We start from the raw sequence: 24,070 nt of genomic DNA, 5'->3' as shown, positions 1-24,070 counted from the left end.
CAAGCTACCCTTTTTCCATGGCCAATCTCAGACCATATTCAGAAAGTATTTCTTGGGCTAAAGAGATGGCTTAGTGGTTAAGAGCACTGACAGCTCTTCCAGAGGTCCTGAGTTCAAATCCCAGCAACCACATGGTGGCTCACAACCATCTGTAATGAGATATGATGCCCTCTTCTGGTGTGTCTGAAGACAGTCACGGTGTACTTGTATATAATAAATAAATAAATAAATCTTTAAAAAAAAAGAGTATTTCTTCCAGGTGATGGATTTCCAATTTATGGAATTGAACTAACTTACTCATGGTGGAAGTGACACAGAGAGTTAAAGTACAGAAGGAATAATCCAGAATGTCCACCAACAGTTGCTGTCACACCAGGACTTTTAAAAGCTCAGCTGCTAGAGAAGCAATGTAGTCTTTGGTTATTCTCAAGCTTAGGTCTTCTAGTCATTATAAGCTGACCATGACACAAAAAGAGTCATCTATATCAAAATAGAGAATAGTAACTAGATTCACACCACACTATCACATTACTACTGTATTTGAGGTTCTCAGTTAATATCTAAGAACCTGGAATAGGCCTGGGTCTTGCTACACATACTTATAATTTATGTCCCCATTGTCAGCTGAGATTCTTCATGCAGCCTGGGGTCAAGGAGGTCATCCCACAAAGCACAAAACACCCATCTCAGATAAACATGTATGGTTTATTGAATCCAAAACATCCATGAATTTCAGGACACAATTAATGTTGTAACCTAAGGATAATAGATAGAGAAGAGAATTAAGATTTCTAGTTCATAGATCCAGTAAACACCTTCAACAAATCATAGCAGCAAAATTCCATAAGGTAAAAAAAGAAAAGGCCATAAAGGTACAACAAGCCTACAGAACATCAAACTAATTGTACCAGAAAAATTCCTCCATTCACATAATAATTAAAACGCTAAATGCACAGATCAAGAAAGAACATTAAAAGGGGTAAGGTATAAATATCTAGTAACAAATAAATTCAGATGTATCTGAATTACACCAGACTTCTCAACAGAGATTCTAAAAGTCAGAAAATCTTGGGCAGATGTAATGCAGACACAGGCTCCTATATCCAGCATAATCCTCAATCACCATAAAAGGAGGAACCAGGATATTTCATGACAAAACCAAATTTAAACAATTCTTTTCTGTAAGAAAGCACAACAGAGTCAAATAGGAGGAAAACTCCAAGACAATGAACTAAACTATACCCAAGAAAAACCAAGAAATTAATTTTCTCTCAATAATTTAAAAAAAGAGAAGCACACAAACATAATTTCACCTATAACCAGAAAAAGAAGAGAATGCAGCAATCATTGGCTTTAATATCTGACCAGATCTTCTTTCCCTAATCCCCAAGCTCCCAGGGGCCAAACTGCCAGCCAAAGTGTATGCAAGGATGCTCTATGGTTCAAGGTGAGGCCTGTAGCCCCACCAAAGGCAGATCCTAGAGGTGTGAGGTGGGAATGGATATGTGTGGGTGCAGGAGCACTGTCACATAGGCAAAGCTGAGCAGAAACGGGATGTAAGATTTGATGAGGGGAGTGTGGAAAGCAGGACAACAGTTGAAATGTAAATAAATAAAATAACCGTTTAATAAAAAATAGCCAAAAATAAAATAACAAGTAAAAAGGTAAATGAAAATTAAACCAAACCAAACAAACAAACAAACAAAACCCCTGCAGTGTATTGGCCTAATGCTGCTTGTATTTTAATGCTAATTGTAGAACTCAAGACTGGTTAACCCCAAATAACTGACCCTGCTCCCAGTTAACTGTGATTATAAAGAAGCCAACAGCCAACAGCTGCACAGCAGAGAGATGGGGGAGGTGAGCTTTGAGGGCTTTGCTAGAGAGGATCATGAGGAGGGAAGAAGGAAGAAGAAGCTGCCATAGAATAAAGGAAGAACGTGTGTGATGGAGAGGAGAGAGGAAGAGGACAGCAGCCATGGTTAAGGGAGAGGAGAGCCTGGTCCTGAGGGCTGTCCAAGGGGAACAAAGAGCAGCCAAGATGCTACACAGGCTGTAAGAGTTGAGCGTTATTGTTTGGAAAGTAGATCTGGTCCATGGAGGGCAGGCAATTGCCCAGCTACTGTGTGACTAATGCACACTAAAAATAAGTTTAACAAAATATGTATAACCAGTAAGACAGCTCTGTAGCGGATCCTAAAAGGAATACTTTAGTTTGAAGGGAAGGACAAAATACCAGAGAACACAGGGGATAAATTAATAAAACTAAGAAAGTTAATCAAAGAAGACTGTGAAAACCAAAAAAATTAACAAAATGACAAAATTTAATACATAGGTTTAAATAATAATTACATATCACTAAACTCAATATCTAGGGTGGTGGGGCATGAATTCTGCCATGGTCTGAACTCAGAAAGGTGGGGTTGGGAGAAACATGTCTGGTTAAATAGTCCACCCACATTGTGTCAATGTGATTTAATCTAAGGACAAAGAAGTGGAGCATCTCTCATGGCTTTCTTCTAACCCCTTGAAAGGATCACTGGGGTGTGGCCTCAGTACTTCATACTTCTTGCTAGGTCAGCGAAACTCAGGGAAGCTTGAGATTGTCATAGCACAGTGTTAGGCTAGATATACTGAGTAGATGATACTAAGTTGTTCAGATGGTGATACCCATTTGCATGTGTTCTTAATGTGGACCTAAGGAAAGAGAGATCAAGGTCCTTAGAATAGAAGGAACATTCCCAGTCCTTTTCTACCATTCCAGACTGAAAGGCTGGTGGGGAGAAAGTGGTAAATAATAGAGAATTAATAGATGATGCTTTGAATGAAGGGTTGGTTTTTGTGCTGGTTTAGACAGGGTCTCACGTATCCATGTTGCCCTCTCCCTGGCTGGCCCGGTTCACTTTGAAGTCAGTGCTTCCACTTTCAATAGACAGTCTTACAAGAGGGGCCTCCGAGGTCTCTAGGACAGCATTAGCCATTGACAGTTGAGGTGTGCAACCCACAACTATAGTTTTAGCCACTTTGTTCCATGTCTACCAGCTATTTCAGAGTGTTGCTGTTCTATGCCTGACAATCAAGGACACAGAAAAATAACCTGATAGAGAACAAAGACATGGTGATCACATCCTTGCCTCTGCTGTATGTTCTGGATGAGGTTTGTTAAAATTCCAATATTGCAAAAAGCTTTATATAGGGCCAATCACATTAAGGGTCACTATGCACTGTTTCATCTAAAATGGCCTAATCAGAACTGACCGCCAGACAACACTTCCTGCGAAGTTCCTATGAGAAGCTTAAGTTTTTTGTGTTTTTTCTTCTTCCTTCCTTCCTTCCTTCTTTCTTTCTTTCTTTCTTTCTTTCTTTCTTTCTTTCTTTCTTTCTTTCTTTCCTTCTCTCTCTCTCTCTCTCTCTTCCTTTCTTTCTTTCTTCCTTCCTTCCTTTCTTTCTTTCTTTCTTTCTTTCTTTCTTTCTTTCTTTCTTTCTTTCTTTCTTTATAGGTTTAGAGGAATGTATTTTGGGCCACGGATCTGCCCCTAGTATCTTAGCTATGGATGTGATCAATCGGTGTTAGTGTATGCATTCAATAAAATGTCCATTTTTGACTAAGGTAGATGCTTCTGTGTTTTGTGGGGTGACCCATTGTCAATGTGTAGTGAGTTGGGGCCCTGGGTATGGTCGCATACCCCAGGACACAGGGGATGCAGAGCAAAGGCAGAAGAAACTGCACGCAGTTGCAAGCTTTATTAATCCTTATTAAGCTAAGAATATGCATTACTACAATTTTCATTGTGTCAAGATACCATAAGATTATCATTCCCAGGATACCAGGAACAATGAAGGAAGATTAAACAAAGAAAGACGAATAAACAAAAGCTTCTTCTAAAAATATTCATATAACAAATCACCTCTCTTATTATAATCAAAATATACTCACCATTACCAAGAGAGCGTTAGAACCACTTCCACAGAAATGGGACACAGCAGAACATAATTTAAGGCCAAGTGAGAAAAACATTTTCTTCTCCAGGGCGGCATTCCAGCCCCTACTTGAATCTGTCACCAGGCCTTTCTTGACCCTGCCTGGGAGCTGCATCTCTATGTCTTAACAATTCCTTCTTTTCTCTTTTGTTTTAAAGTAACACTTTGCATAACATTGCTAAAGGTCCTTGTAGGGGTTTAGTCATGTAAAAATAAAGCAACGTAATACATAATGTACATAAGATTATGGCAAAACTAGTTCCTCCCATGCTATGGAAAATCCTTTGAAGCCAAGCCTTGGGATCTAATCCTGTCAATTGATCAGCCAATAATTTCGCTATTTCCATAGGGGTAGTATCTTCTAGCTGTTTACCAGAAGACATTCGAACATCATATTTCAAGGCATTAATTACTTTTGAAGCACTTTCATTACCCTCTAAATAGGCTTGAATTAACTTCCAATCATGTTCTGTGTCATTATCCATATATTTACTAACAGAAAAGTAGTAGGATTTCATCATGATAAGCAATATAAGCCCGATAACTGGCATTGGCCGCAGCAGAAGAAACCATGAGTAAAACACACATTGCTAAGAATAAGTGCTCAGCCGTAAAGGACTTTCCTGAAGGAGACAAAATTATTCCTTTCAGTGCTTAATCGCTTCACCTGACCCCACATAGGTAATAGGGTTGTCACTGCACGGATCCTTATCCATTGTTGTTTGTGGACACTAAGAGAAGCCAGGGCCTCAGTAATGGAGGACACCTCCTCATCTCCTGAGAACATCCATCAGGAGAAAATGTAGCTGGTTTAACTGGATTCCTTTGAGGGTAGGGAGCAGTTCTTATTATTCTGTGCTTGGATCCATCTCCCGGGTAACCAGAATAGTCTCCCATCCTGTAATGAGACAAAACCCTCTCCCCTATATACAATGATGTCCCTTCCTGCCATTCAGCATCCCGGGCAATTTTTATCCATACTGTCTGTTCCATGCCTTCTGGGGGGAAGTTCAACAAAGTGTCTATCGGCTCTTGATATAACTTCACCTTGTGGTAAATTAAGAAAATTAATAACGTATAATGCTTGTGCCAATATAGCTCTGGGACTGGTCTGCAAACTCCATTCAGGTTGCATAAGGCCATCTCTTTTCCCCCTTTTTAATTTTATAATTTGTCATTTCAGGGTATGGTGAATTCTTTCAACAAAAGCTTGTCCTTGTGTATTGTGTTCTGTACCAGTAATATGTACAATATGATATCATTGACAAAATTGTTTATATTGATAAGAAATATATGTTGGTCCATTATCAATTTTAATTTTAGAAGGCAGTCCCATAACAGCAAAAGGTTCCAATAGATGCTGTATAACATGAGCAGTGCGTACTCCTGGCAATGGTGTAGCCCACACAAATTTTGAAAAATTATCTATGCTTACATCTATATGTGAAAGGCGACCAAACTCAGAAATATGGGTTATATCAATCTGACACAATGTATTAAGTTGCATCCTTCTGGGATTAATTTGAGATGGAATACATTTTATACGTGAAGACTGACACATAGGACAATTAGCAATAATTTGTTTGGCTTGAGAATAGGGAAGCTTATATTTAATATGTAAATATCCTGTATTGGCATGATTATGACTGTGTTCTTCTGGGGTAGCAAATGCCACTAATTGATCTACCATATGATTGCCAAGTGTTAAAGATTCTGGAAATTTTGAATGTGATCTAGTATGTGTAATGAATATTCTAGAGATTCATAATAACAATAGTCCTTTAATATGTGAGAATAACATTTAATATAGGCTTAGATGTAGAAACAACAGCAGTCGCAATATTCTGTACTACTCCTACAACATAAGCAGACTCAGCTATAATATTTTTACATCATGAGTAAAATCCTGGAATACATTAATTACCGCTAATAATTCATTTTGTTGTACTGACCCAAAAGAAGATTCTTGTCCCCAAAATTAATCTTTGGTCCAATAAGCCATCTTGGTGTTAGAGCCATCTGTAAACACAGTAAAGGCTGATGGTAATGGATCAACAGAAATTAGTGTATTTATCAAATTTTTTTTTGTTTTTTAAAGCAATCCCACAATTTACTATGGGGAGGATGAAATTCAATATTTCCAGTGTAAGAAATCATGGCTAATTGAAAAACCTCAGACATCTGCATTAAATATTCCACTTTATCTTTGCGTAATGGGAAAACAATAGCAGCACAATCATATCCCCACAGAGTAACAGGTTTTTGTATGCCTTGCTGAATAATTAAAGAAATTTGTTCCTCATAATTTGTTAATGTTTGGTTAAAGTTTTATTTAATATAAACCCATTCTAAAGGCAACTCATCCTGAGCGAAAGTGCCTGTAGGATATTCAAGAGTATTTAAACATATAATTTAATAACTCTATCTGGATCAATACGTGCCAAATATGCATCTTTCCATTTTCAGAAAAGATACCCTTGCATGCCTTCATATAAGCATTAATATCCCCAGCCTCCTTTATAGGTAATAATGCTCTCCTGTACTCTTCATTAGCATTTTCAAAAGCAAGCATTTGCAGCAGTTGTCCTCCAGCTTCCGCTCCTACCATTGTTCTTTCCAATGTTAATTTTAATATACATAAAAACTTAATATATGGTTCATAGAAAGCTACTACCTTTTTCAACCAACCAGTATCATCCTTTATAATAAGTCTGTTGGGCCACACCTTGAATCTACGCTGGCCTAATTATAGGAAAAGAAAAAGCAGGTGAATTCATCATTATCAACGTGTGAATCTAATGGTCAACATGCCATCCTCGGGAAAAGACTTAGAAAAACCTGCTTCAGGCAGTGGTGCAGAGGGCAAAACTTTTACTTTCGTTTTGTCTTAATGAAGCTCTAGCTTCTTGTTCTGTATTCGTTATTACCCTGTCTGCATTCATGGCCTTGAATACAGTAAAAATTACAGTCCAAAGAGATCAGGAATTGGAATCTTTTTGCCCTGCCTGACAGCCTTTTTCTCCCTAACTTTCACTTTGACCCAGATATCAGAATCCCTGGAACCCTCGTCAGGGAACCATGGAGTTTACTCTTGCTGTCTCTAAACACTTTTCTAAACCAGACTGATAGACATGAATTCCCTGCACTCTTAAAGATGCGTAAGCATAGCGAGATGAAGAGAAGATTTATCTTGTCCCATTTCCTTGTAATAAAATGTACTTACCTTATCTGACTGTCCAGACTTACCTTCAGGGACCCTGTTCCAGTGCCATAGGTCGACGTCTAGGGTGTTGGGAGCCCTGCGTCCGGTCGCATTCCTTTCTGTGTTTCCTGATGTTCAGTGGCCATGCCACTCCAGCATGCTTTGAAATGAACCAGTTCGCAACCACCACCACCAGCACCACCACCACCACCACCACCACGACCACCACCACCACCACTACTACCAGCACCACCACCAATTTGGTTTTGTAAATAAAGTTTTATTGACATCGCCATCCTCAGCATTTACATCCTGTTCAGTGCTGCTTCTGGCTGCAGCTGCAGGGCTTAGGAGCCACAGAGCCCTTTAGGCTCCCAGAGCTGAGAGCATTGACCATTTGCCTTGTTTGTGAAAGAGGTGACTGACTCCTGTGCTCGAGGTGGCCATTCCGTGCCCCTTAACCCATAGCATAGGTCTCTGTGCCATCCTCTCCCTTTGCTATGGTGTGCACTTCCTGGTACATTTCCGTTAGCTCTTGACATTTCCAGAGCATTGGTCTTGCAAATTGAATTTGCATGGCACCAGGAATAGACCTGATAGCAGGGTGTGGGACACTCCCTATGGGGACCCTGCCCAGGGGCATAAGCTTACTTTTCCAGTCAACTCCCTGAACAGTGAGCCTTTGTGGGACAAGGTACTTCACGACATGACTTGACCTCTCTGCAGTGCACCCAATTCCTGCTTGGCTCAGATGTCCCCCAGAGAGGTTGTGTGTGTGTCCCCAGTAGAGGCAGCATTCTGTGTGGTGGCATTGACATGGCATCCAGGAAAGTGAAAACCAGAGGGACATGTCGGGCAGTTGGAAGCAGATGTCTGCGTCCATGGAGAGAAGGATGGACTAGACACTCCTACAGGAGGTGAGCTGAGAAGCACTTCCTTGGCTTTTTCACAGCCATGTAGGCTGCATGCCATGCTGTGTACCCATGCTGTGCTGAAGCCCCAGACTTTGAGTCTCCCACAGCTGCTGTGTCCTGGGTCCATGGTAGGATTAAGCAGACTTCAGCAGGAGAAAGGTGAAAACCCTGGTTGCAGGGTGGGGATGGCACAGTCATAACACTCCTGCACATGAGGCCCCTGACTTAGAGCCGTACAGCAGCTGTGACAAGCCAGCTCTGGTGACACTCATCTGCAATGCCAGGCCATGGGGGGTAGAGGCAGTAGGATCAGTTGTTTAATTATCCTTGGCTACACGGCAAGTTCGAGGCCAGCCTGGGCAACTTTGTCTATTAAAATAAGACAAAACTAGGTCTTGACTCTGAGCATCACTGCCTGTACCTGGCATGGTTGCCCCACCCCAGGGAAGAAACCCCTCTGTCCAGAGGCCATAACTGCAGGAGACCCCTGGCCAAGTGTCTATACAGCGCCCTGTTTGACTGGTCTGTGCTGAGGACCAACCACGCTCTCCTCAACAGGAAGGACATGGGAGAGGCTGTTTCTGTGAGGTCCCGGGCCCTGAGACGGCCGAGAATAAACCCAGTCCTTGGGAAAGCCATGGAGACTAGGAACCCAGGGGATCTCTGCAAACACCAGGGCTGGCAGAGGACTCTGATCCTCTACAGCAGCTGCTCTCAATCTGTGGGTTCTACATCAGAGCTCCTGCACACCAGACATTTACATTACAATTCCTCACAGTAACAAAGTTACACTCATGAAGTAGCTCTCCAATAAGTTTATGTTGGGATGACAACATGAGGAACTGAAATAAAGAGACACAGGATTAGGAACGGTAAGAACCGCCATTCTATAGGAACCCAGGCATCTGCACTCGGTGTCTGGAAGTGTGATAGGCTAGGCTTCACACTCAGCGATGCCAGCATGTGGGCACCAAGCCTAGGTCCCACCCCAATGCTTCCTGGATATATGCAGGCCTGGTTCCATCAAGAAGTAACAAAGGAACCTTGGTAAAAAACACTGGGTACCAAACAGGTCAGGAAAACACACCCCCTCTGCTGCAACTCCTCTCAGGAGGGCTGGTCTTCCCAGGAGGCCCCGGCTATAACCACACCTTGTCTCCCAGTGCTTGCCCATTGGTGTCTTGACCATATTCAGATTTGAGGACTTTGAACAGAATAGCTTCAAGCAGATTTGCATCAATGAATCCAAAAGCAGTTGCAGTCCTACTTCACCCAGCACATCTTCAAGCTGGAGCAGGTGAGAGTGGACACCTATTCCCCAGCCCAGCCCAGCCATCACCCTGAATGTGAGCTGTGTCCCTCAGTATCAGCAGGATGGGGCCTGGGCACCATAGGTTCCCCAGGACCTAAAGCTATGTCCTTGAACTAAGTGCCATGCTCAGCCCTTCCAGCCTCTTTCAACCCTTCTGGAAGCTCAACTGCTCCTGCAGCAAGGCAGCAGTGTGCACATTCTGTCACGTCATTTGTGTGTGTCTACCGGAGGTCAGAGCCTGTCCCCTCAGTTCCTTTCTTTTGGTGTATTTGCCTTTCTGAGGAGGCAGCACCCACAGGTATGGGAGGCAGCCACATGCATATTCTGCAGCCATGTCTGATTCCTCTGAGGCTCAGTCCCACTTACACCACTTACACACCTACCCTCCAACCTCCCCACTCGATGTCACCCCTGGGGCTCTGTAAACCTTCCTGCTTTCTGTCTTTATATAACTGGTGACACTGCAGCCCTCAGTGGTGTCATACAGTGTTAGTTTGTCTTTGCACTGCCTGGAGGTCTGACTTAGGAGAATGGCTACCATTCTCATTCCTGTTCAAGGGTCAGAATCTGAATCCTATGTAAGGCTGAATAATATTCCAGCACATGGCTGTGCCATGTTGAATTTACACAGTCACCTATGGATCTTATATTTTGGCTTGTAAACACACACATATAAGACTCAAGTGACACCCAAGTGGGGAATTGCTGGAGTCCTCCATGGCTTTCTGAACCGTCTGAGAGACCATCCTGTCCACAGTGTATAGGGCACCATCTACTCATAGCTCACACAGCATGAGAAGATTAGGGAGGGTTAACCTGGCTTCTCTGTCTCCTACTTTCTGCCACACTAGCCCTAGCATCTTTCTGTATTGCAGTGAATGTTTAGAACCCAGGAGGATGGCAGCTTCCTTGCTCAAATATAGCAAGTTCCTCCTTGCCTGCTTTGAGACTGAGTCTCATGCAGCCCAGGCTGGCTTTGATCTCACCATTAGTTAAGATGGCCATGAATTCCTGGTTCTCATGCCTCAGACGTCTCTGAGTGCTGGGTGACAGGTATGCACCACTCTTAAGTCCTGCCACTGGGACAAGAGTGAGCAGAACCAGCTCTGAAGCACACACTTTGCTGGTGTCAGTGATGACTGACTTATGATCCTGTCTTCCTTGCACATGACCCTGCTCCTTGGTGCATGCCATCCTTCCTCCCTGTGACTCATGGGGACACCAAGCCTGAGGATGTCAGGAAGAAGTTTACTTACTTCACTGGGTTGGAGGCTGTTAGGTTCCTGCGTCAGTAGGTGAGATTCAAGCTAGAAGGTTTGTGGCATGAGAAACTGGAACAGAACTGGAATGGCAGGAAAAATTGTCACCTGGCTCTGAGAAGACCAGGTGGGCAGAAACTCATCGTTGGGCAGGTAGTGAGCTCAAGTCCAGGCTGGGCATTGCTCAGCACATGTGAACAGGTGTGCTTACATGGACATGTGTTTCCCCAACATGGTCACCACTTATCCAGGCACGGTGAATACTCCAAGGAGCTTTTTATGTTTTAACATTGTGTGTGTTTGTGTGTCCATACATACATATACACACATACATTCGTACATATACACGAATACACGTACATGAAAACACATTCATATACATGACTATAGAGTCATGCTCACAAACACATATATACACACCTACATGCATACACACATACACACACATACACACATACACACATACATGCATACACACATACACATATACATACACACATACACACACATACAATACATATACACACATACAAATACAGCTATACACACATATAGACAGACATATACACATATACATATACACGAATACACATACATGCATACACACATTCATATCCACACGTACATACAGACATATACATATATACTCACATACATGTAAGCACATGAGTGGAAGCTAGAGGACAGCTTGGCCCTTGGTTCTCTCCTTTTTACCACGTGGGTCCTGGGGATTGAGTCAAGCTCATCAGACTTGACAGCAAGCCCCTTTAACTGTAGAGCCCTCTCATTGGCTGCCAGTTGCCTCTTTCCACAAATTCTATCCATGGTGGGATGTTTAGAGTTGTTATTCTCATGATTCCTTCAGCAATAGCGCAGACATCATTTACACTGCATTAGGAGTTATAATTCATGTAGATGTCAGGAGAGCTGGAGGCATGGATCAAGAAAAGAGCCCACTTTCAATGTCATTATGTGGTATTGCCTTAAGCCCTTTTATACACTCCCCTGGCTTTGTCTGAGTATATGTTTGAGGTCTCTCTATGACTGTGCAAAGAAGTAAGAGATAGGGCTGGGCCACAAAATAGGAAAGTACTTGTTCATCCAAAAACAAAAACAAAAAACAAACAAAAATAGCTCTAGGGTTAAATATTGGTGCTAGTACTGAACAACACAGCCAGAAGGTATTTTTCTAAGTAAATAACACAATATTGGGGATGACAATATGATCAAATATCCTACAACATGAGTTTGCAATGTTACCTACATTTTATAAATCAAGTCTGACCAACGTTTTGGTTATTTCCAATCATGTCTGAGTGCATCATCACGGGAATCCCAAAGAAAATCAGAAATGGGTTCGTGAAGCTGTTGCACAGGGCCAGTATAGACCTAAATACCACAGAGGAAACCTTGATTCTTATCTCAAGGGATCATTCACCATCCCTCTTGTCACATAACTTATGAAAAGACGTCACCTTTCCTAAACTTATCCTTTTTCCCAAGTGCTGCAGAAGGGAAGATCTGGTGTCAAGGGGTCTGGATTCAAACCACAGGACACTGAATTCATTTAAATAGGTATAGTTTATTAATGCACACACCAATACAGTTCAACCAGAGCAACAGCTCACAACTGTGTACTGGACATTGCTAGGCCCAGCTCATTGCAAAATCCACATGGGCTCATGCACAAGTGCTGGAAATGCTTCGGTCTATGGGCCCTGACTCAGGCCATTTTACACATAATTGTTCCAATTTTCCTTGAATCTATTGGTTCCTATGTGAAGAATACACTTGGGGAACTTGTTAAGATTAACAAACCTCATAACATACAAAACATAACAGGGTATGTGACCAGCACCACACAGTTCAACGTCAGAGTTTTTTGTTCTTTGTTAGTGTTTTTCTTGGCAACCATGATGTGGAGGCGTATTACAGAACAATAGGAAAGAGCTGGCTGCTGTGTAGCAAATTCGCTGCTATTAAGGTAGGTATGGGGGCAAGACCTCAGCAGTAGCCCTTAAGATGGGAAGGAGATGATGTGTTTGATAACTGAAAGGAGCTGCCTCAGCTGTGTTTCTCTGCCTACTCAGTGCCCATTCAACATCACTCTGTCCCTGAAGAGGAACTCAAGGTGTGCCCCCTGCTGCCTGTGAGCCAGGAAGAGGCACAGAAAGGCAAGGCCACAGCACTGGTTTCCAATCCCTCAGTAATGCTGGATTTCCAATAATGTACTTGTATACACAAATACACTGTGGTAAGTTGCAATAGATACTAATCATTTCTCACATAGGGCAGCAGTTGATTGACTACAACTAATTCTATTAAAAAAAAGAAACCTGGCTCTTGTAGAAATATACAAAGAAATATCTAGGATGGTGGGGGATGAATTCTGCCATGGACTGAACTCGTGGAAGTGGGGTTGGGAGAAAGATGCTGGTTAAATAGCCCACCAGGTTCACATTGTGTCAACTTGATTTAATCTAAGGACAAAGAAGTGGAGTATCTCTGATGGCTTTCTTCTAGTCCCTTTAAAGCATCACTGGGGTTTGAACTCAGAACTTCACACTTCTTGATGGGGCAACTACACTCAAGGAAGCTTAAGACTGTCATAGGCACAGTATTATGCTATATATACAGAGTAGATAATACTAAGATGTTCAGATGGTGATGTCCATTTGTATGCACTCTTAATGTGGACCAAAAAAAGAGAGATCAAGGTCCTTAAAATAGAAAGATCAGTTCCAGTTATTTTCTACCATTCCAAACAGAACGACTGGTAGGGAGAGAATGGTAAATAATCGAGAATTCGTAGATGATGCTTTGAATGAAGTGTGGATTTCTGTGCTGGTTTAAAACAGGGTCTCAAGTATCACATGTTGCCCTCTCCCTGGCTGGCCAGGATCACCTTGAGCTCAGATAAACCTCCTTTCAGTTTAAATAATTAGGCTTAAAAGAGTGGCCTCCAAGGACTGTGCACACAGCATTAGCCTTTCACAGTTGAGGTGTGTAACCCACAACTATAGTTTTAGCCATGTTTTTCCATGTCTACCAGCTATTTCAGATTGTTGCTGTTCTATGCCTGACAATCAAGGATGCAGAAAAATAACCTGATACAGAGTAAGGACATGGTGATCACATCTTTGCCTCTTCCGTACATACTGGATGAGGTTTGTTAAAATTCCAATATTGCAAAAAGCTTTATATAGGGCCCATCACATTAAGGGTCACTATGCACTGTTCTATCTAAAATGGCCTAATCAGAACTGACTCCCATATAACACTTCCTGCAATCCTCATATGAGAAGCTTGAGCTTTTAGTTTTGACTTTGTCTTTTCTCGTTCTTTCTTATTTTTTGCTATATAAGTTGAGACAAAGGTAGTTAAGGCCAGGAATTTGCCCCCAAAATTTGAACTACGGATGTGATCAATCAGTGTTAGTGGGTGCATTCTATAAAGTATTCATTTTTTACTATTATAAATGTGTTTTACTATGATAAATGTGTTACTACTTTTGTGTTTGGTGTGGTGGCCATTTCCCAGTGTACAGGTGCTGGGACCTTGCTCTATCCACTTAATGATGTTTATAGCCTCATTTTAGACGTTTCTGTGCACCCTCTATATCTCTTGTTTATTTTATTTTTCTGATAGAAGCTCATGGTACATCTTACTCAGGCCTGTGATCAGTGCTCCTTTAGCGACATTGGTGCAGAGAGCAGAACCCCACAAGCAGCATGAGGTTCCCTTCACTGGTGTCTCCAATATTGCATTTTCCTCTGCCAACTGGTCTCCACACTTTTCCTAGCACCTTAAAGACTTCAACTCTTTCTCCTAAGGAATTTTCTGGCAATTGTCGATTGCTAAGCACATGACTTCATGAGTGTTCCCTTAACACACACCCATGTTGTAACCTACCATGCAGACTATTTCTTGATGTGATATAAAGCACCTGTACATAATGAGACAGGAGAACTTTTGACTGCATATTCAAGCTGGTGTGAAATCTCATGAAGTTTAATGGCTTACATTGGTGAATGAGGACAATTTGAGTTAGGATGAGACATTTTTTGGGAAAGATTTGAAAGGAAACATTCATTTGGATGCATAGGAATTACTAAGGTTTTTATAATCAAACCTTGAGGAAAATTTGGCTTTGGAAGCAGGAGATGCTCAGTGGCTTTGCCCCAGGAAAGTCTCCTGGAAAGGGCACCTCTGCTTATGCTCAGTACAGGGAGAACATTAGCAGGGAGGCAAACTCTGCTCCCCATGACATCAGCTGTCCCTTCTATGACATTCTATTGTCTCCTAGAGAGTTCTGGAATCCTCTGTGATGTCACCAGTGTTGTAGTGACGACCAGTGCCCTAGTTTCTCTCAGTCTGAGTCTGGCAGTTACAAGCTAAGACATGTTTTCCCGTCTTCGCAAGCGTTTTGGGAGGGGGAACGTCGATTCTGGAGAGACTAGAGTGAAGGAGTCTGGCCTTTCGTCTCAAAGTAATGATGGACAAAGACAGCACTTCTGGGGAATGTGGAGTAAGTTCTGGGCAGTGTATTTTGAGCTTCCTGCCAGGGTGGCTGCAGGCTTACGCTGACCTTTCTAGCAATGGGCCACAACAACTGGAGCATCTGAAAAGGAATTGAATTTCCATGAATATCACAATTCCTGAAAGTCAGGATTTCAGAACTTTAGTTTCCCCATCCCCACTGGGAGGATATGGTAAGGCCAATGCTATTATACTGTGGACTTCTGGTCTTTACTTTTCAGTTCATTTGTTATGTTACATTGATATAATAACCTCATCAGTAGTCATGGAGGGTCCACCTTTTCTGAGTTTAGACAGGGCAGCAATGTATTTCACTATCATTGCTTCTTTAAATACAGTGGGTATCTGACAGTAGTAACAGGGAGAGATTGTGCTCCAGGCAATAACCTTATGTTCTTAGACCTTCTCTGATTTCTTCTAACTGGCAGGGTCATCGTTAGCTTTATATATTAGAGTGTGTGTTACAAACATGTTTCTAAAATACCAAAACTATTTGGATCGTGTAGACCAAGATTCAGCCTGTAACCTATTCGCACTTCTGGGGCATTTGGTATTTCACATAGGGACACTGATAAGTCTGTTGAACATATCCTCCCCGGAAATGCGTTTTAAATCCAAAGTTGTTGGCTTAGAGTATCAGGGTAGGGCATCTGAGTGTCTCCAATCACTCAAGTTTTCTGGATGGTGAATTTATCATCTGAGTTCTGAAGCCACAGGAGTGAGGGTCCTGAAACCAAGCTGTACCCTGTTCAGCTGATGATAATCCTGGAGAAGCCATCTCCGTGGTACATGTAAGCACGTGATGTCCGGCATAGGGAACACCTGGCTGCTTATGTCTCTTGGTATCTATAGAGTAGTGGGAGAACTGAGATCCACTGAGGAGGCCTCTTAAGCATAGACCAATCGCCTAGCAGTGACACTGGGTTCCTGGCTTATTCTCCTGTTTAGGCCTCACTGAGGTCTATGAACACTCTATGCATTCTCCCCATGCAGGTTCACTTGTGTTCTTCTACCTACAGACGCTGGGAGAGAAACATCATCCCCTGGCACTGAACTAAGCGAGAATCAGGCCAAGAAGGAAAAGGAGAGGCTGATTAAAGAGCTGCAGCTCATTACCGAGGAGAGAAATGACCTGAGAGATCGCCTGAGGTTTCTGACAGAGAGATCCATGAAGAACAGGTATGAATCGCTCCAAAGGCTCTTGTTTCATTCCTGGGTCTGCAAGGTCACCTTCTTATCCTATTAAGGTTTTGGGTTCTAGAAAGCTGTGCCTCCCTAACCACCCTGTGCTAAACCTCACCTCCCATATAGTGGAGATTCAGAACCTGACCCTGAGGATTGAGATGGAAATTGGACTCATCTGCTTCCATTTATTGAAAAGCAGAACTTGTGGTCTGAATGAAGAAGTCAGGGATAAAGTCAGGGAGAGTGAGTGCCCAGTGTGCATTTGCAAAGCCCTTGACAGCTGGTGGCTTTGCAAGATTGTAATTGCAGTGAGTTTGTGGTGAGTCTCTGTCCTTGCTAGGCAGGGGACTGAGTGCTGGAAGATCAAGGCAGCAGCCTGGGGTAATATAGGACCCACCCTGAGTTCATATATTCCTAAATGCCAATGTTCATTGTATTCTATCATTTCGGGCCAGGCCACACTTCAGGCCAAATCCATATTATGAAGACCTGGAGAGAATGAAGGAGGCGGTCATGTCAATTCTGCACAACTTAGAGATGGAGAACACTGAGGTCCATGAGAACAACCATAAGCTGAAGAAGGAGATTACCTTCTCTAGGTAAGTCCTGGTCAGAAAGGCTATCACTTGTGGAATGGCCATTTCTGACTTTCTTTGTTCTGGATTGGACGGTCTTCAGCTCTGGTTCTATCTCTTGTGCTATTTACCCATCAGTGTTCCAGGGTCATTAGGACTCAGTTTTCAGTTCCATAAAAGACTGTTACTCATCCCAGGATTGTCTAGGCATCTTCAAAACGCTCTAGGGAGAACAGTACTGATTGAAGTCAGCAGAAGGTTATTAGGCTGACCTGGACCTATGGTGTCACACCAGGTTTTACAACACTCAGTGCGTGGACCACATGGTTAGCATGACCTTCTCTTGGTTCTACTGACCTCTTTTGAGGGTGTTGGCCCAGTACTAATTGATGTTGCCCCCATGCATTGGGCTTTCATGGATAGTTGTGGATCCATGTTCTTTCTCAGAGGTGTGGACACTAATTGGTGTCAGGCCAAGCAAACAATTTATTCTTCCCCGAATTAACTCTTTATGTTCTGTGCAGCAGCCTTATATGTATCAAGATGCATTTTATTAAGTCTTCATGGGTATCTGGGACCTGGTAGAGTTAGTGGGACTTGGGAGTAGGAATGGGAGAAAGGGCCAGCATGATCTTACTATGCAGACTGTATTTCCAGAAACGTGCTCAGCCAGCTCCTGATGGAGAACACATGTAGGAAGAAGTTGGTCCCACTGAAGCAGGAGAGCAAGGAGGTACATCTTGATTGTGCACTGAACCAGAAATATTTGGTTGACTTTAACAAGAAAGATAAAGACCATCAATGGACAGAACCAGCATTATCAGGTAGGGACCTGTTAGCTTAACAATATCTGATAAAATTTGCCAATTTGATACATCTTTGCTTCTCTTACCACCTTTCTAATTTACACTCACAACCAGCCAACCACCTCATGTAATGGAATTGTTCATTGCTCTGCCTATGCACAAGTATTCTGGGAAGTTAACCACTTTTCAGAAACTGAATTATTGTGCAAGCATATTTTGCTGCTCGTTTTGAAGCTGCAGTCTAGAAATGGTGACAGATGAATAACATATCATATTATTGCATATCCATGTGATACATTGGATCCTATGTAGAGTTTTGAACAAGTTCTTGGTTCTTTGACAAATGACACTCTGTGGTCATGTGATCTCTTGTGTAGGAAGCACCTTTGGGATAAGAACCAAGTGCAAATGTCAAATTAGTACTTGTCATTGGCTTTATCCTTGGTGACATATGGACATCTCCTTTCTTCCTGCAACCTGATGAGGTCTCTTGCCATTGCCCTGTTCTTGTTTTGCACTGGTATAAGTCTGAGTCCCATATTGTCAGCCCACATTACTGTGAGGCTCTCTGGAGATTTTGCCCTGCCCACAGAGTTAGCAACAATGATATCACTTAAAATGTCCATGTCGACTGTCCAATAGAACTGAGGTGGTAGAAGGCAGCATTCTGACAGCTGGCTTGCATTTCCCCACCAAATCAGTGTCTGAAAAACTGCCTTCCTCTCCCAGGTCTCAGAAAGTGCAAGAGAGCTGGAATTGGACACACAGCAGTAAGAGAGCTTCCTGAAGAATAAGTTGCTTTCTCAGGAGTCCCTGATGACCAACATCCTGAATGGTAACAACATTTTTTGGATGAGTATTCATCCTCTGAGTTAATTTGTCATTTCTTAGAGACGCTAAATTTATATACCACTAAGCCAGCCTGACTGATTGAAGTCTTACTTTCTTCTCAGAAAACAGCACTTGAGAGACAACTTGGGGGACCGCCTTTCATTATGTGTGCTAGAGGAGAAACAGCAATACATCTGTGCTTCTAAATGTTCGTTAAGAATATGCTTTTAGAAATATTTTTGTTATGATTTTAATTGAAGTTTTCTTTTTGTTGTTTCATATTTATATGTTCTTGTTACTATTTTTACTTTCAAATATTTTTAAATATTTTTATTCATTTTAATCCTGTTTTGTTGTAAAAATGTATTTGTTATGAATAAAAATTGAATTCTATCTCTTGACTCTTAAGACCATCATTCTTACTCAAGGGTTCTGTCCCCTCCTGTGGACTTAGAACTGACAGCTACACATGGATCTCTGCATGTTCCATGGATCCTGGGCTAATAAGTGAATTCAAAGTCACCAAGGGGTACTCAGTGTGACAGTGTCTTTTGTGTGGAGAATGTGGCTGTTCCTCGGACACACACTTTATGATGTAATCACTGACACACTTTACCCAATTGTTAGGGTCCATGTGGTTCTTCTGAGAGAGCAGCAGGTGCTCTACCCTGTGAGTCATCACCACATCTCCTGCAGGTGGCTTTTGTTATTCCACATGAGGTGCTGTATTAGGTGGACAGGATCACCTATGATTAAATAGAGAGACTCAGGAGATGTGTGTTCACAGGGAACTTACTGAGCTGTGCGTGCTCAACGTGTTAGGTTGCCAGGCATCCCTACAGGGCTCTGGTGTCCCCACTGCTCATTGTGGGTCAGGATCGTCCTCCAGCATCACTTAGTGTCCATATTAGAGCAGATCATTCACCTGTTATCAATGATGACCATATGTATTCTGCACATCTGATAAAATACAGAATAGAAACTAGCTTCTTGTAGGCCAGCTTGGCATAATCAGTTTTTTGATTGTTAGCAAGAAAATTATTGTAATCTAAGCAGTTTAGGAAGGAACCTCAAGAGCATCCATAGTAAATGCAGCCTGCAGCTGTGAACACAGGTTTCTTTTGGAGAGCAAGCCTGTGCAAGCCCAACCGAGGTGGGACAGTTCAAGCTACCCTTTTTCCATGGCCAATCTGGGATCGTATTGAGAATGTATTTTTTCCAGGTGACTGATTTCCAATTTGTGGAATTCAGCTAACTTGCTGAGAGTGCAGGTGACTCAGAGAGTTAAAGTACAGAAGAACCAATCCAGTATGTCCACAAAAGCTTGCTGTCACCCCAGGGCTTTTAGAAGCTCAGCAGCTAGAGAAGCAATGTAGTATTTGGTTATTCTCATGCTTAGGTCTAGTCATTCACTATAAGCTGACCATGACACAAAAAGTGTCATCTGTGTCAAAACTAGTTGTAACTAGATTTACACCACACTATCACATCACTACTGTATTTGAGGTTCTCAGTTACTATCTAAGAATCTGGAAGAGGCCTGGGTCTTGCTACACAAACTCATAATTTATGTCTTCATGACACTGTGTGCTTTGTTCTGTTGATGCTACCATTGGCATACAATACCTTGGACACTTTGTGCTGACATCTGTGACATGAGACAATAGTTCATGTCATCCTATCCTGAATAAAATGTCCTTAGAGTACAGTGTAGTGGGAGGGGCCTTCTTTTCCTGTGAGATAGCAAAACATTTCCAGTCTTCAGTCAAGTCTGACAGCCATTGTCCAGTACCTGTCTTGAGTTGTCCACATTTTCAGCTAAGAGTCTTCATCCAGGCTGCTCTATAATTCTGTAGAAGATTAATAGGGTTCCAGCCCTAGGATTTAATTCAGTGTGACTGCACTTGCCGAACATGCTCAAAGCCCTGAGATCCACCCTAGCCCTCTGTGCTTTAGAGAAAGAAAATAAAGAACCACATTGCAGTTGAAGTTTCTCATCCAACAAAAGGAGAGCCTGCATAGGGCCTTTAAGTAACTCTAAACCCCAGCTTCTGCCCACAACTCCCTCCATCAATTCCATGATTGGTGTGTTTTCACTACTACTTACTTTCTTCTGTGTGCAAAGAATGTGCACCATGTCAGTAAGTGTGTGTGTATGTGTGTGTTTGTGTGTGTGTGTGTGTGTGTGTGTGTGTGTGTGTGTGTGTGTGTGTAGTCCCTAGTGAAAACTGTCGAGAAACATGCAGACTCATGCTACTACTGTCCCATGGCACCTTGCAGGGAACCCTGAAATGGTGGCTACTTTAATACAGTCTAAACCGTGTGTGCATGGTTTCTGTAAGGTCACCACTACAGAGAGCAGGAAAAGCTTCAGTAGTCACATGGATGTGATCAATCAGTGTTAGTCATGCCCTTCCAGCATGGTAGACTGCAGGTTGTCTGTCCCCAGCACTTTGCTCTCTTGTGCCCAAACAATGCCAAGGTCAGGGCCGTTGAGCCGTGAGGCAGAGGCTCACCACCCTCAGTGCTGCCTAAGACCCCTAAGACTGTCTCTTTTGGGTGTGTGCGTGCTGGACACTCATGGATCCTGAGATCTCCGCAGCTGAGGTGAAACAGTACCGGAGCCATTGCAATGTGGGCACACATTTGATTTTGGAGCTGGGCCACTCTTTGACTTTTATTGAGTGGAGAGACAACTGTTGGCTGAGCCTTTGGTGAACCGGATGGCCCCTGGCCACGTCAGCAGTCAGCAGTATCAAAGCTGAGCAACCAGTGTTTTATGTTTCATTTTGTCATCGCTGGTCAGTGTTCTGATGCCACAGCACATGGCTGGTCTCAATCTCCCCATGTGGCCACAATCCCTAATTGATATGGCCTCCACTTCCCAAGTGCCACTGGGATTTCTGTAGAACCCCTAAGGCAGCAGCAAGCAGGAGCTCCTGGCTATTCCCTCCCTGCTCTCTGCATCTGCATGTCGTTCTGTGTACATATGGCTATGTCCTCATATACTCTTGATGCCATGATACCTTAATAAACACTTGAATCATGCCCTGATGGCCAGTTTTCAACTGCTACCTGACACCATCTATAATCGCCTGGGAAATGAGGGACAGTCTGGATCAGACTGGCCTTTGAGCATGACTATGCGTGACTGTCTTCGTTGCTGTGGGAGATGCCAGGCAACCTCTTTTCTGATCCTAGAGTCCCTATACCCAGCCACTTGTCCCCTCTACAGCCAGACCCTACTTCTGCTCCTAGGCACTGTCTTGGACTTCCTTCCCTCAGGTGGCTTCTCTCCTTTGGTTGCTACAGAAACCTGTTATGAGGAAAGGAACAGGGAGTTAAGAGTTCAAAGCCATCTTCCCACTGATGTTCTTTCTCAGAGGTCAGTGGGACACTTAAAGAGTTTTGTGTATACATTTTATTAAGCAAGGGACAATCATGCATCAGACACAGGAAACTAACAGCACATCTACTGGACCTCCTTCAACACCTGGGCATCTCTTATGGCCTGTGCTTCTGTGTGCTGAAACCTGGGGACCAACTTCCTGTGGGGTTTCCCAGGGTGACTATGCACATTACTACACTGGCGTAAATCCTCAAAACTCACAAACATCAACAGGACTGCCACAGGAACGGTTCTACATCAACAGATACCACAGATCAGCAAGCAGAAGCATGGGAGGGTGGTGCTGTGGCTCACACACTTCTCTTTCCTCACTAGGGCAGGTGACCAACTGAAGAAAACAAGGGGGCAGCAGGATAGAACAGGAAAACTACAACCCAGTCCTTGCATTAAACACCCAAGCACATTTAGACTAGAAGAGAGAAGTTTGCCAAGAATGAGGGCCACTTTGGACATCCATCATCAATAGCCCTGGCTGTCTAGGCCAGCATCAGATCCAGCAGTCTCCAGGCAGCTTTCCACCAGGCCCTCAAGGGTGCTAAGAGCATTAACCATGAAAAATAGAACAAGATCTCTGCCTCTTGCCTGACTGACAGCCAAGCATGTGTATGCCCTGGCTATGCTCATGCTGGGACCCCTTCTAGATATTAAGATATAGAGACCTGATAGTTGATTAAGACCCTGTTCGAAAAGGAAGACACCGGATATTTCCCTCTGGCATCCATATGTGCATGCATGGTTGTACAAGCTGGTAGAATCTCTCTCTCTCTCTCTCTCTCTCTCTCTCTCTCTCTCTCTCTCTCAAAGTTTTGAAGCACAGCAGAAGAATCTCTGGGACTCTAAGCCTGAGCAACCTCATCTGTGAGCCACAGCTTCTGTGTGAGAGCTCCTTTGTGTGAGAGGGGTAGGGTGACTGAGGAAGTTTGCTGGTGTCCATCCCTGGCCTGCATGTGCATGCATACAGAGACATGGACACATGCACATGCTGAGTACCCCTCATCCAATCCTGAAATCTGAAAACATTGAATTTCAAATCCAGGCATTCTCCTAACCTACACCTTCCCTCAGGAATTGGAGATGAGGCCTTGCAAGAATCCTCAACCAGTGAGACTGGCCCAGACCTTCTGAGATCCATTCTGCCCCAGGAGAACACAGCAGGTGGTATCAGGACAACACAGAAACTCAAGACTCCAGCCTGATGCAGGGACCGCCTGCTGGGTTAGAAGACTCAGCATCAGGTTCCTGAAGGAAAACATCACCTCTGAACACACAGGGTCGCTGTGGCTATGCCTTCAAGGCATCTTCAGCAGCAGCTTAAATGGACTAGAAATGACTATGGGAATCTGCCTGCAGGGTAATGTGAGAATCCTTTTGCTCAGGCTTGATCGCTAGATGTTGCCACAGAAAACCTTGAACTCTTCTTGGAGTACAGTCCAGGCAGAGGCTGAACACAAAACATTCTGATTATGAACTGAGTTTAACAGATAATCCGGATCCTGAAGGCCACAGGCCCAAAGGTCTGCACTGTAGGGGTGAGGCATCACTGCAGGGATGACCACACAGTGCAGGGGTGAGGAGTCACTGCAGGGATGACCACACACTGCAGGGGTGAGGAGTCACTGCAGGGATGACCACACAGTGCAGGGGTGAGGTGTCACTGCGGGGATGACCACACACTGCAGGGGTGAGGTGTCACTGCAGGGATGACCACACCCTGCAGGGGTGAGGTATCACTGCAGGGATGACCACACACTGTAGGGGTGAGATGTCACTGTGGGGATGACCACACACTGCAGGGGTGAGATGTCACTGCAGGGATGACCACACACTGCAGGGGTGAGGTGTCACTGCGAGGATGACCACACAGTGCAGGGGTGAGGTGTCACTGCAGGGATGACCACACACTGCAGGGGTGAGGTGTCACTGCGGGGATGACCACACACTGCAGTGGTGAGGTGTCACTGCAGGGATGATCACACACTGCAGGGGTGAGGTGTCACTGCGGGGATGACCACACACTGCAGGGGTGAGGTGTCACTGCGGGGATGACCACACAATGC

At 43.5% G+C, this 24,070-nt stretch overlaps 2 protein-coding genes across 4 annotated transcripts in view; both read left to right on the top strand.

Annotated features, from left to right (window-relative positions):
* LOC147999107 (uncharacterized) overlaps positions 1–24,070 on the top strand; it is a 924,037-nt gene that overhangs the window by 66,447 nt on the left and 833,520 nt on the right. The window lies entirely within an intron of this gene.
* Positions 15,001–18,996, top strand: LOC147999141 (uncharacterized). The gene is made up of 5 exons (XM_087596171.1): positions 15,001–15,196; positions 16,227–16,386; positions 16,848–17,791; positions 18,503–18,608; positions 18,727–18,996. The coding sequence occupies exons 1-3, from the start codon at positions 15,070–15,072 to the stop codon at positions 16,993–16,995; spliced, it is 435 nt and encodes a 144-aa protein (XP_087452297.1). The 5' UTR covers positions 15,001–15,069; the 3' UTR covers positions 16,996–17,791; positions 18,503–18,608; positions 18,727–18,996.

The sequence above is a fragment of the Rattus norvegicus genome, chromosome 19 (assembly GCF_021556685.1).
Source record: "Rattus norvegicus strain SHRSP/BbbUtx chromosome 19, alternate assembly SHRSP_T2T, whole genome shotgun sequence".
NCBI lineage: Eukaryota > Metazoa > Chordata > Mammalia > Rodentia > Muridae > Rattus > Rattus norvegicus.
Note: the sequence above shows the minus strand (reverse complement) of the source record. Positions and strands in the feature narration are given on the sequence as shown.

What these genes read in the sequence shown, in the direction of transcription:
- LOC147999141 (XM_087596171.1), top strand. Translation starts at nt 15,070, where the DNA reads ATGTTTTCCCGTCTTCGCAAGCGTTTTGGGAGGGGGAACGTCGATTCT. An exon ending in GCACTTCTGGGGAATGTGGA is followed by an intron (nt 15,197 to 16,226) that starts GTAAGTTCTGGG and finishes TTCTACCTACAG; the next exon opens with ACGCTGGGAGAGAAACATCA. An exon ending in GAGAGATCCATGAAGAACAG is followed by an intron (nt 16,387 to 16,847) that starts GTATGAATCGCT and finishes ATTTCGGGCCAG; the next exon opens with GCCACACTTCAGGCCAAATC.